Source organism: Terrapene carolina, unplaced genomic scaffold (assembly GCF_002925995.2).
Source record: "Terrapene carolina triunguis isolate 2854851 unplaced genomic scaffold, T_m_triunguis-2.0 Scaffold838, whole genome shotgun sequence".
Lineage (NCBI taxonomy): Eukaryota > Metazoa > Chordata > Testudines > Emydidae > Terrapene > Terrapene triunguis.
In genome coordinates, this window is record NW_020665189.1 from 16,643,705 (window position 1) to 16,658,281 (window position 14,577).

Genomic DNA, 14,577 nt, shown 5'->3' on the forward strand with positions numbered 1-14,577 from the left:
AAAATGCCATATTCTTCGTTAACTGGCAAACACATTTACAGTCTCATCAGGATGCCAAGGAATGAATGGGCATTAGGGTCTTGATTCAACTGTGTTTGAAGTCAGTGGAAGTCTGTCCAAGGACTTCAGCGATTGATCAGGCTTTAACACTGACTTCTCCTCTAATGATGGTCCCCGGGTGAGAAATGAGGCACTTTGTTGGTTCTATGATTGGAATGTCCTATTGTGGCTGAACAGCTGGTCTGTGCCAAACCATCAGGTTGTGAGGAGGATTTCCCCCTGCCCCATCAACCCTTTTTTGATACCCTGCATAGAGCCTGTTTAGTCTTGATTTGCGTGGAGCAGGAATATTTGTCCCTAAGGATTTAAAGTGATTTAATCTGATGTGCTGCAGTAAGGACTTACAAAGGAAGGTTTATTTATTAAGGTGGATCTTAAGGCATTTTAGCCACAAGTAATGCCTAAAATCCTTACAGCAGCGTAATCAGGAATTTTAGCCTTTTCTTCAAAAAGAAGGGAAATGAAAAGAAAAAATAACTGTGTTAAGGTAATGTTCATTGTAAGCTTTTTGAGGCAGGAACCATATCTCTGTGTTTGTCCAGCACAAAGCACAATGGGGCTTTCATGCTGAGTCTTGCATCTGAAGAAGTGAGGTTCTTACCCACGAAAGCTTATGCTCCCAATACTTCTGTTAGTCTCAAAGGTGCCACAGGACCCTCTGTTGCTTTTTACAGATTCAGACTAACACGGCTACCCCTCTGATACATGCTGAGTGTAGTCACTTTTGGCATTACCCAATGCAACCTTATTATATCCCTCGCCCAGACAACCTTCCTTCTTCCTACTACTACATCCCCTCCAAAAAATAGTGATTTCTGTTCCATCCCTCACAAAAAAAGTAAAAACAAAAAAAACCCACAACCCCACCCTGATTCTGGTCCACAATGCTCCTAGTCAATCGGAATGAAAATCACGGTTTTCATGTTTATAGAGAAATGAATATGGTAGCCATGTATCTGCAGTCTGTTCATGTGTGGATTTTTAAACAGAAACCAGTTTTGTTCTGTTTTTCATAAACCCAGCGGAGAAGCCTTATCTTCCATCCCAAACATTCTCTTCTTCCCTCCTCTTCTGTCACTCTTAAAACATCACCATCCTCCCCATCACTCAGACCCACTTAGGGTTTTATTTTTGATTCCTCCCTCTCCATAGCTCCAGAGATCCAGGTCATTTCCAAACTTGCCACTTCTTCCTCCGCAACATCTCCGAGATACATCCTTTTGTCTCCATCCCCATAGACAGATCTCTCATTTGAAGCATTGTTATAATCCTCCTTGATTGCTGTAATGTCCTGCTCTTTGGCCTCACAAACACACACATTTCCATCCATACAAAATGCTGTTGCTAACCTCATATTCCTTGCCCACAGGTCTGATCATGTAACTCCCCCTTCTGAATCTGTTCATTGGCTTCCTGTTCAATAAAGTATCAAATGTAGGCTTCTTGTCACCAAATACAAAGCTCTGCATAATGCTTCCCTTCTCAGATCACCTCCATTCCTTCTTCCTTGCAGCCTTCTATGCATGGCACAGTCTCTCCAGGTTCATCCGCAAGGCCCTTCTTTGTATACATTTAAGTCCTTCTTAAAGACTTGCTATTACTGTCTGCAAGTTGACTTGTATATGCACTGTCTGTTGTAATTACCCTTCCCCTGACCTCTGTCTACTTGTTAGTCTTTAGATTGTGAGCTCCTTAAAGCAGGGACTATCCTTCTTAACTGTTTGGAAAGCACATTGTATAAATAAATAAATAATACATAAATAATAATAATAATAATTAATAATAGCAGTGGCCATTGGAAAGCTCCACTGGTAAACTGAGCTGTTGACCTTGACAGTCAGGTCAGTGTGACATGCACCTAAGCCCCCCACCCAACCCCAGAGTTATCTTACAATAGTGCTGCCACCCTGCCCTTCAAGAAACCTCTTCTCATTCTAACCAGGCTTTCCCCGCACATAGAATCAGATCCAACTGGGCATTGCTGCAAGTTCTGAGCCTACAAGTGGTACCCCTGCAATACCATGATATGCAGGTGGCTACTGACCTAGACTACCAGCTGGTGGCCATACTTATTCTCACCTTTTTTGTAGAACAGGGGAACACTGGGTTGTGTCAGAGTTGGATAGGGACAAAAAAGAACAAGATGGAGAGATAAAACTATTAGTATATTTAATAGAGAGATGTAATAAGTGTGGCAAAGGGAGAGTGAGAGCTAAGGAGGGAAGTGAAAATGGGGAGAAGATTAGAGGAAAAGGAAGGTGAGAAGAGAATGAACAATTGCCTCCGACCAGCACCAACATCTCCTCCAGACCCAGATACTCTTTTTGCTCCCTTTTGTTGCACTGCTTCTGCAAGTTACCATGCATAGGAAGGGATTTGGACCTTTATCATTTCTTTCTTTTTGGAAGATAGCACCTCTTTTTCTAAAGAGCTCCCAAAAATGAATTACCCCACTTTTTTCATGACGGGAACCCACAGAAGTATAAAAATGGAAATAACTTATGTTTACTTTGACTTACACACTTACTTTGACACATCTCTTTGTCAGATATGTGCAGCACAATGAACCAGGGCCCTAGAAGTACAACAGTAATTCTTATAAAATTCTGCTTATGTCTTAATGAGGTTTTCTTATATATATAAAACCCTCCATTAATTATGCTCTGCCTCTCTCTCATTGTTTGCAAGATTTTATAAGGAACATTTTGCTAAAGGATCGGTCAACTGGAAATGCAATTTAGTAGTTAATCCTCAATCTGCCAGGGTGCACAGACATCCGTTTATTTCTGAAGATATCCTGATGCAGATTAACAAAAGCCTCATATGACCAGAACATGCTATTTATGTTACAAAAATATAACATTGAATGATTATTGAGAAAAAACATTCATGTTCTGATTTTCTACTGATTCCTAAGAAACACTGTATTATTTCCGAGGGGTTATTTAGGGTAAGCATGAGATGCCCTTTAAAATGTGTTTCTCTACATAGGTTTACACTACCATAGATATTTCTTCTGTAAAGCATGGAAAGTTCATAAAGGTTAAGAAGATAAATGGCTCAGCGAATTGCCAGCCTTTCAACTCAAGGATTTGCACTGAATTCCAAGATGAGGTCCAATAAAAAATCACAACTTCATACAAGATTAGCAATTTCATATAAACAGGCCTAAGTCAAACGTAAAAATTATCTTTCCCCCCCAATATTAATTTCAAATGTTCCCAATTCTCCTTGTCATTCTTAGGGGTTTCCTCTCCCTTCCATGTGTATAAATAGAGTCCTTAGTTTTACATTGTCCATATATAAAATAGATTATAATGCCTTACTTAAAAGTAATATTTACTTTTCTTAGATAAAGGCCAGATTTTCACACTTAGGCATGTACTTTCATTTGGACATGCCTGACTTATGTCCAAATAGCCACTATATATATGCCTTCAAAACACCTAAGTGGCTATGTACATATGGAAATATCAAATTTGCACATACATGCATTGTCTATTTACTCATATACATAATTTACTTATTATTTTGATATAAAAAGGTGCCTATTTCAAGTTCTATTCACCTTTGCCATCTCTTTGAAAATACACATCACATAACAGAAACAATTCCAACAGAGACTCCTATAAAACCTCAGGTAAGTGTGCTAATCACCTATGTTTTTGTGAGGTTGGTTAATTTCTATTATGCTTATCCTATCACTGTCTTACTTGATTTAATCTTGGGAAATTGACAAGTCTGTTTATTTATTTGGTACATTTTAAAAAGGTAGTCAAGGGTGCCCAAATGCTCTTTTCTTATGCTTTCTAAAAAAACAACCAAATAAATAAATGATCACTGATACATGATGATCCATCTTCTATTTTTACCACACTCCCAAGTTATAGACTCTAGTGACAAACGGTTTACAACTTACCAACACCGTCTCTGTTTTCTTTGTTTACTTTCTCCGCCAATTAGAACACGCTTGTGTCTTTGAGCAGAGAACTTTAAAAATGGCCCCAAATGGCCTCAAATGCTCTTTTTTCCTGCATTACTTATATTTCTATATTTTCCGAATTGGTCAGAAATGTGGTAGGCTTTATATAGCTAGATATAGATAATCACTCTCCCCTCAAAGGAAAAGATTGCACTTACTGATTTAGTATCTTACTGCTTACTATAGTGTCCTGAAAAGTCAACAATATTATTTTCTCATTTTCAAAGAAGACAGAGCCTCCAGCTTCTGGCTAATTGTATTTTGATTTGAGCAATAAATCTGAGGCAAGTTACTTTTGGACATCATTGGTGAAATCCTGGACCTACTGGCAAAGCTCCTATTCACTTCAGTGGAGCCAGAAGTTCACCTAAATGAGTAATTAAGTTTAGAGGGATTTAAAATTGATGTAACTTACACCTTCTGACACCACCAATGTACATGTTACCCCCAATTTAGACCCCCTTGGAGTTACTTAAACTCTCTTATATTTAATTTGTTACTTGTGTCATGATACAGCAAAAATGGAATCTCATCCTGCACATTAAGCATGTAATTAATCCCATTGACTTCAAAATCTGTCCCATTAACTTTAAAATTGTGTGTGTGATTCTAAATGTGTCTAAGGACTGATCCAGTATAGCATGGAAGCATAAACTTAACTTTAAGTCTCGTTGACTTATAGTTAAGAATATAATAAATAATAACAATAATAAATAGTAATATTCAAAGAGTTTTACGAAGGAGGTCAGTATCATTATCCCCATTTTACAGGTCAGTGGCAGAACTAGGAATATAATCCAGGTTTCCTGAGTTCCAGTGATTTGCTGGAGCAGGTTCTTAGTTACATTTAGATTCACATGCACAACTTGTAACTTATTCCTCCAGTTCACACCTTATATCACATCTGAATTTGTCGCAGTGAATCTGACATGCTGTAACTCATGTGCCAAGGGGTCAAAACAAAGGAGCATAGTAAGAAAAACAAGTTACAGAGTGTTGCTGGAAGTATCTTATCTTACAACTTCTTGTGCATTCTTCTGGGTCTTCAGCATATAAATTACAAGAATGTAGACTCTCTTATATCCCCCCTCACCTCAGCAAATGGATGTAATTAGATCTAAGGAAATATAAATAAGTGTAAGGGAGCAATTTTATACTAATTTACAAATCACTTCTGAATCTGAGTCCATGAGCACAAATCCTGTTCCCTGGAAAGTCACTGGGAGGTTAACCACTAATTTCTTTGGGGGCAAGACTAGACCTGTTGTTCGAATATTTTGTTTAGAAATAAGCATGCATCTCTTTCTTTATTAACACCACATATTGTTCACAGTCCATGTTTGCAATTTTCACTCAGAGAATGCAAGTTCTGCACTTAAGTGGAGATATTCTCTCCTCTCCAGAGGGCAAAACAAGATGTATGCATCACTTAAGTCCCATTTAAGACCTGCTTTGTTAGCAAAAGTGGAATTTAAGTAGCTGATAGTCATTAGGCTGGCCCTCTGTCCGGGAGTGAATTTCACTCTAGAAGGCAGCATATCTGCCAAATCATTTCTCTGGCCTAGAAACTAAGAGCTTTCTACAATGAGTGAAAGAAAGAAAGTAAGGTTTAAGTATACGTGTTTTTTTGTTTTTTTTTTAAATGTTGAGGAAAATGCTTTGTCCAATGTAATGTATTATGGTTACATATTTTCATCCATCTATAGTGTATCTTAATGTTATTTCCAAGTTCCCATTTATGAAAACGTCTTTAGCTATAAGAAATTATACTATATTGTCCAAATTCTCCTCTCAGTTATACTTGTGAGATCCCACTGACGTCAATGGGTATAGCACCAGTGTGAGGAGAGAACTGGGTCCATGGTATCCATTGCAGATTTTCAGTCACCTGGTGGATAAGGATGTCCATTTGTCATTAGAAATAAATGGGAACTGGGCAATCAATTCCCACTATCTGTGTTAAAAGGAACTAGTAATGGAATAAATGTCTATAAAATATGCTGTACTGTCTAGTCGACCTGACATGAAAGTTGAATGATCTCAAATAATGCCTAGGTGAACAATTTATTTTATATACGGTATTTATTTTCAAATCACAACTCCACACTCCTTTATCTCCCATCCTGCTAGGAATAGCTACTCAGGCACTCTCTACTGCCACTCTCACTTTTAACCATGGTCTGTCTGTCTGGAGCCGCTGTTGTGTAAGAATCCTGGGTGCATCTCCAGAGACCTATGATCATTCTCTATTGTGTGAGACAATGGTTCTTACTACCGGGAGAGAGCAGAGAAATTCAGACTGCAGCAGACTCTAGTTACTGTGTTAAATAATGTTTACTAAAGGAATAATTGGATTGTTAAATACAAACTCTTGTTGCTTTAATACAGACCACAATACACTGTCTATCTAAGAACTCATGACTCTCATCACCATAGTACCTGTGCACATAGGTAGGGATATGAAATGTAGCAATATGAAACAAAAGCAAACACATAAAGCCCAAGGAGTGTATATATTACAGTAGTTGGTGTGTTGCGTGTCTTCCTCTGTGCCCAATCTGCGGAGGATATGAGTTTGTTACAGCCCTATCTTTAGCTTAAGCTGTATCAGCTCTGGAGGCCACCAGCCCTTGTTTGCTGGACACGGAGGCATAAGCAGGGGCTTGTCTAGGATTTAATTGCTGTGGGACTCACACACTTGGGATGAGCTTTCTCTGCCCAGAAGTATGTGAATTCCTACCTCTAGCCACTCCTTTGAGAACCCTCTTCCGTCCACTGAATTCAAGTCTGAGAATTGTGAGAAGAATATCTCTGTATGTCTCAACTGCTGGGATGGAGTATAAGCAGAAAAGGAACCAAAGTAACACAGGGCCCGCTACACCAGAATCAGCAGCTTAAAATGAATCCAGAAACAAGCTGGAAGGTTGTGGAGTCTGTGGAGCACAGGTGTAATATGAACCATATAAGAAACATCACCTAAGAACAATAAAAAGAGTAGATTTGTTTATATTCTAATATCCTGGAAATGCTGTTTGTTGCTGTGTAAACATCAAATTGTACATCAAACTTTTCTTTTTTTATGAAACACTTCTTCCCTCTCAGAGTTTGAGAGATTAAGGCTCTCTGTGAAAGACTTTCCAGCATCATTTTACTTTTTCACCAATGTAATTTGGAGTACCCGAAAAGCAATTTAGCTTGAAAGGTATGGACAAGTAATGTAGTTGCTAAAGCTGAAGTTACTAAAAGGGCTTATCTTGTTTTTCAAATCCCTTATACACTTGCCAGCAGGAGACTAGAGTCCTTCCATGGGTCATCTATAATCTTTTAAGATATATGAAGTTATTGATAAAGGGATCTTGGTGGGACTTTCAACTCCCTATTAATGTTTCAAATACAGCTCAGGTCAGTTTGGTGGTCTAAGTTTGATAAATAGAGGCTGTTCCTAGTTCCAGTTCCTATTGGTCTGGTAACCACATCACAAACTAACACCATAATTTACACAAACTAGAACCCTTGCCGGAAGTCTTAGCAGAAGGGCCAAGGAAGAATGGGCATGAAGAGCTAAACAACACCTGAACTCAGGTATGCTCTGTCACTGTCCCCGAACTCTGGAATACTTCTTGGGTGGGGAAGCTCACACTTACTCTTCCTGTGCTGTACCAACTTTGTTGGCACTAACACTTCAGTATCCAGGACAGTCAGAACCCCAAGCTTCACAATAATCTAAACAATTACAATACTAAAAGCTACATTGTTTAACAAAAAAATCAATTCCATTTTCCTGTAGCCATTTACAACATGACATTTCTTACACTGCTGTTTTTTATGTTAGTAAGAGTCATCCTGTGCCTTGTCATGGGGCCATAGCTTGATATCCTGCTCCTGCTGAGTAGCACCTTACTCCAGGAATGGTCCCATTGACTTCAGTAGGACCTTTAATTAATAAAGTGCTAGTTGGTATTTGTGAGAGTATCAGAATCTAACACATAATAAGAACAGCTCTGTGAATACTGCAAAACCAAAGTTCAGCAATATTTACTCAGTTTCTGAATGACTGTTCAGTTCCACAATAATCACACCCATTTTTACTTCCTATATACGCACATTGCATGTGTTTTTGTTTATATTAATGTTTGAGAAACATGTTCATATGAATATCCATATTCACATGTGAACAAGAGTATTTTTGTGCTAATACATGATGAATATTTGTTGTTCATTGTTCATTATTTGCTACTAAGCATTTATTTTCCTGCTTTAGCCAGTTACAGAGCAGAAATATTACCATGTAATGAGGTGAGCAATCTGACACCACAAATAAAAAAAGTGAATAGACAAAGTCCAGCATTTCACAAATGACCAATACTCTGAGATTTGTTCAGATGAACAATTTCTACAACAACTAAGAATAGTGAAAGAATTCAAAAGCTACTCATGAACAATATGCAAACAGAATAAGGGGCTAAATTAGTGAGCAAACTTATTCACAAACAATAGCTGCAGTAATTAGATGTACATTGGCTTGTAGTTGCATGTGCAAGGAGTTTAATTAAACATTTGTGCTCATCAGTATGGTGTCTCTCTGGAACAAATATGTAATTATTGTCAGAACATCAAATAAGTCATGTGTTAATCTATTTAACTTTCTAGAGCTAGAGTGCAGTTAATTTTGGTGACCATAGCAGTTCTATTTGACATCAAGTATCAGCATTTTTAAAAATTTACAAAAACAAATATTTTAGTGCACAAATTTGATATGAAATATGAACACTGAGCCTGATTCTTGTCTCACTTTCACTACTGGAAAGTAACTCTACTTAAGTCAATGGAGTTCCACTCCTGTAAAACAGGTGTATGTGAGAGGACAAACTGTATATGCAATACAATTATGAATGTCATGAAACTGTATACAAGCATATCTTAACACATTAGTGTGCAGGGTCATAAGAATGTGCTTTGTGGCAGTGCAAAAAAAAATCTAAACTAATAGATGTTGTGAAAAAAAGTAGTCCAGTGTTGTATCACATTTGTTTTGAGACAATGAATGAACTCCTGGTCCCATTGAAGTCAATGGGGCTGGAATTTCACCCAATAACTTTAACTTACTTTATTATTCTAAAAGTCTCTCTTAAAGCTTTTAAGTGCCCACAAAGTGCAACAAGTGAAATTTCAATTCACACAAGTTGTTTTATGCAGCTATTTGCCTTCATGTAAGAAATACCCTCATGAGATTTTTTTTTTTTTTTTGCTATATTTTCTGTGTACTTAATTATTTTGGGTAGATCCTGCAAATACTTACACTTATTTAACTTTACAGTTCCACTGAAGTCAATAAGCCTGTTCATGTGTGTTACATTCATAACTTATTTAAATTCTTAGCTGAACTGAAATATAATCTCCAAGTGGTTCAGTGTTTCAAAACAAAAGCTACATAAAGCAATAACAGACAAAAAAATATGTCTGATGAGTTGTTAATGTCACTAGAGTGCCAGACAAATACTTACACATTTACACACATCTTATTATGAATAACTGGTACTGAGGACTATGTCTCCACGTGCCTTCAAGACTAATGTTTTAATAGGAACATTATCTCCACAATAGAAGTAACGAACTTTCTTAAATTATATTTAGAATTAAAGTTACTCTTTTATGCTGACAGATTTTAATGAAGTGATTATCACCTTTATTTTTCAAATACTAATGTACTCAAATATCAAAGTTAAGATGTCTCTGTTATTTACTCTCTAGAATAGGAGGTCAATGAGAGGACGGGACCATTTTGAATACCAACTGGTTATTAGCAAAACACAGCACTTTTTGGTGGGTCTTCAGATGTAATTTAAAATCATGAATTCACATTTCGAAGAGTTTTATTTAGTCTTTTAAAAGTTCATTAGGAAATTCATCTCCAATAACATGGGTTCAGAAAATCCACCAGCAAGAGCAAAGGAATGGGTAAAAGAGAGTTAAAAAAAATGTTCTGGTTTTATTTTACTTGAAGAAAGATGATAACATAGTCGGGAACCCTGTGTGTATGTAAACTGTGCGCATTTTCCAGTAAAGAAAAAGAAAGACACACATGGAAGGATATAAACAAAGACACGGTCACCTCAAAAGAAGGCCTCAACATTTATTCAGGGTGTTTCTTAATTTTAATTGCTGTAAAGGTTCATTTTCCATTGCTTTATTCATGGTAATAGTAAAACGCTATTTAAGAAATCAAAGAGACTTTACACATCCTTCCCTACAAATAAACAAAATGCTTTTCCTCGTGGGCTCATCACGCTTCACATCACTATTACACCTTTGCTCTATTTCTAGTTATTTTACTTTCCACCTGGGATTGTGTGAAGCTCAGTCTTACAGCAAATAACATTATTTTTTTTTTGTTTCCCTACACAGAGAAAACCAATGGCTTTTCTGCCTAGGAAAGAAAAATCCAACCAGTGGAACTGCTCAGTCTGATTTCTATTTAAAATCATGAGAGCCTGCTTTCAATATGGCAGTACACATGGGGGGGTGGGGGTGAAAAAAGAAAGTACATGTGAAACAGGAGCCCATCTGTTTTTCAATATTATTAAAAATATAAAGGGGAAGGGATACTACTTGCATTTATACATGAAAGAAAGGAGCCCTTGTGTGACTGTGGCGAATATTCTATCAGGCCATGAACAGCCAGGTACTTTGCAATGCAATGATACTTTGTCACCTAACCTGTTAAATGCACAGTTCACAGTTTTTACAAGAATGCCTGGTTCAGCATAATGCTTTGCAATGCAGCAATACTGACCCCCCCCCCTTTAAATCTCCCCTATACACACACTCCCTCTTTTTTTCTTCTATTACTAAGATATTTGTTTTCTATTACCATTTATGTTTGCAACAGACACACACAGCAAGCATAGGTCTTCAGTACTGTACACGTCAGTATCTATGTGTGAGGAATACACCGGTTATCATGCCAGTGTAAACATTTGCCTAACACGAGTGACTATATGGATAACATACACCCTGATACTACATCCCAATGCTGACTGCCTCAGTTCCAAATACCATCAATAACAAAAATGCAGATCTGTCCTGGCTTCCTCAAGCCAGCGAGGTTTGCATACGGAAGTGGATCTCTGTCCTTGGTCCTGATTCCTTGTACTGGTTTCATTACCCTGGTACTGCAGAAATGTAAATATAGGGTCTTGGAGACACACAAGCCCAAGCACAGCCATGATGTGACTGCTTAGGAAGAAGCAAGGATGAATACAGTGAGAATCTGCCCACAAAACACGGCTATATTATAACTCCATGCACTGTAGCAAACCTTAAACCAAAGAGAAAAGGCTTCCTTAACATGGCATCAAATTCCACACAAAAATCACGCGTGTACCACCCTTCACTTAGCCTCCCCATTCCTCTCAATGCAAGAATTGTAAAGCCAATAAAACATAGCAAGATCCCAGCAGCAAAGGAGATCGATGGAGGCAATGCTACTCTCTAAACCTTCAGCATTCTCACAACAGCTCTGTGCATTTGCAAACGGTATCTTCGTCCCCCCCCCAACCCACAACCCCCAGCAAACAAGCAGAAAAGCACATCTTACCACTGGATGAGGGAGAGAAGCACAAGTGCCCACACCATCATTTTGAGAGAAAATGCAGGATTCGAGCTCCCCAGGCTTGTTGGATTTGGAGGACTCATCTCTCTTTTTCTCCCCCCCTTTCCCTTTTCCTCTTGGTTGCAGATGGATCCGTCCCTTTCCTTCTTTATTTTTATTTTGTTGGTGGTTCCCACCCCACCCCCCCTACCAGGTCCCGTCAGTGGGATGATACATTGCACCCAGCTGCAGGAATTAATATTCAGAGGGGGCAGAAATTAAATCTGCCCAAGCCTTTTGCAGCTACAATAAAAAAAAGTCAGCTTAGGCAGCAGCTTCCAAATCTAGAGAAATAATAAAACTGGGAGAAAAAGGGTGGGAGAGAGGGAGGACACACACAAGAAAAGCAGGCAAGGTAAGGAGAAACACACTCACACACAAGCACATACTCACACAGACACCGGTACACAGACAACACAATCCATCAGCACAGGAGAAAGGGAAAGGAGGGGGGAGGGTAAAAGAGGGGGGGAAAGAATAAAGCAACGGAGCTTCTGCCTGAATGCAGATTAACTCTGAGGTCAAAGTGGAAATGATGCACACTGCTGCAGCACAGATTAACACATGCGTGGTGTCAGCAGAGGTGCTTTTTAACCTTTGATTACACATATGCAGGCAGCCCAGGTTTTCATTTTGGAGGCAAGAAGGATCTGGCAAGTACAGAAAGGAAGGTTGAAAGAAAAAGCTTCCCCTACGATGCAGAGCATCCTCATTGCTTTTAACAGCCTGCAAATCGTTATTGCAAAGGGTAAAAAATAGAAAGGATGGATGGTGGGGGGGGGGAAGAGGGGAGGGATGGTTGTTGCTAAGTAACTCAGGAAATGGGGAAGGCAGTATTGGTGGAGTTGCTATGAATGAGGTGGTTTAGTGTGTGATAGGATTAGGGAGAATTCGCAGGGATCTGATCTCCCCTCCCCCTAATAAAATCAGACTAGACAGATGCAGGAAATGCCCTAAAATAAGACTAAATGGATAGGGTGAGAACAATGAGTGTGTGTAAAAGCTGGACCTTGCCAGATCCTGCCAATTTGTGTTCCCAGCCACCCAAATTCCAATGCCCAAAGAGACAATAAGTCTAGATGCTTTTTGCCACGCACACACACAAATTGAGACCACAATATATCCCAGTGCAAGAATGCCATACAAATCCCAATCTAGCACCTGGATTCTGCCAGATCCTACCAAGTTTTGGCCCCAAATTCCACTGCCTAAATAGAGAACAAGTCTAGATGCCCATATTGGATACACAACAACAACCAAAATCAGGATAATTCCATTTCTTAAATGGAGAACAAGTTGAGATGTAGCAAAAACTTCTGGATCTTAGTACCAGCCAAAATACTTAGATCTAGCATCTGGATCCTGCTGGAAAATGTCAGTTTCTAGCCCCATCCCCCCAAATCCCACTGCTAAAAAGAGAATAAATCTAGATAATCCAAGTGTATCTAAAATTATAGATATTGACACATTTTGTTGCAACAAAGCCTCAAAAACCCAGGTCCAACCTCTCGAAGCCAATTTTGCTTCTAACTCCCCCAAATATGACTACATAAATAGATAACAAGTTTAGCCACTCTGAGTGCATACAAATATCCTGACCCTGATGTAGCCTCATGCTATGGTGCCTCAAAAACTTATATCTAACACCTAGATCCTATGTTTATAGTTGATTTACAAATTATGGTCATGATTCCTAAAGCCACTGTAACTTGATGGACTTCAGTGGAAATACTCCTGATTTATACTAAAATAAGTGAGATCATGTTTGGCCCTACACGTATAAGAATCATTTCACCCACCAGTGGCATGCAGACAGTTCTGAGATGAAATGCTATCAAATCTGTCAGTATCTCAATACGTATATATTATACACATTTATATTTGGAGCCCAATTCATATTGCCCTTGTTCCTGTCTGGTAGAATAAAGGATTGTAAACTGGCCAGATCTGGCCCATGGGGAATACCCCTAGCATTAAAGCGTTCCCAGACTGCTGTTGAACTGCTGTAATGGACCTCTGGTATGCTAGAGCCATGGCCAGAGCATAGCTGCATTCCATCTATTCAGTTGTCAGAACAGCATTTTGGGAGTTCTTGTCTTTGAGAGTAGTTTACAGCAGCCCTTAGGCTGAGAGCCAAACTGGCCTCTGGTTGGCCTAGGAACCCAGGGGATATAAAGGTGGTGTTCAGCCATCATTGTCCTACCCATCAGGTGCTAGGCTGAATAGAGCTCAGCCACACCTATGAATGTGGCCCATCACATTTATAAGGAACCTATCACCTTTTTCTCACAGTGTCAATTAACAGACTGTTCAATGGGAAACAGTGAGGCCAGCAGAGAATTCCCCTATTGGAGGACAGAACCCCAGCTGGTGTAAATGACCTGCTGCACCTCTGCCTCACCTTTCCAGAAGAGAGGTCATGTTGGGCAATTTAGAAGGGATGCCACACTAATCCTCCACTGGCTTACAGTCTATTAAGGAGTCTGTGTAAGTGGCACAATTTAGAGCAGCCGGCAGCAGCTCTGTCTTGTCAGAGACAGGACTGGCCCTTATAATAAGGGAAGTATAACTGTGTCCCTGACCCTTCCCCTACCTTCTATCCTTCCCAAGCAAACCTCTAGTGCATGAATGAAACTTACCCTTCAATGGCTATTACCCCAATGGCTATTACATTAGTTTTACATTTCACCCATATTATGGCACAATATTCCAATACCTTTGATGGCTCTAACAGCATAGCATGCATTAAAATACATCAAGTCTATACATTAAAAGAAATTTGTAATTTTGGGGTGGCTATATACTTTGAGTGATTTTAGTGACAAATTTTTAGCCCAAGTCCATCCGGTTTTGTGCCTGTGCGTTCATGAAACCACAACTAATT

General features: G+C 38.9%; 1 protein-coding gene across 2 annotated transcripts in view; it reads right to left on the bottom strand.

The window, feature by feature from the left end:
* Positions 1-11,752, bottom strand: part of GABRG2 (gamma-aminobutyric acid type A receptor gamma2 subunit) — an 89,566-nt gene extending 77,814 nt beyond the window's left edge. Inside the window, exon 1 of one of the 2 annotated variants that reach the window (XM_024211912.2) lies at positions 11,640-11,752. In XM_024211912.2, the coding sequence (XP_024067680.1) occupies positions 11,640-11,737 (98 nt within the window). In that variant the 5' untranslated portion in view covers positions 11,738-11,752. The remainder of the gene's footprint in view (positions 1-11,639) is intronic. The other variant, XM_024211911.2, reaches the window with a different exon arrangement.
* Positions 11,753-14,577: the final 2,825 nt, after the last annotated feature.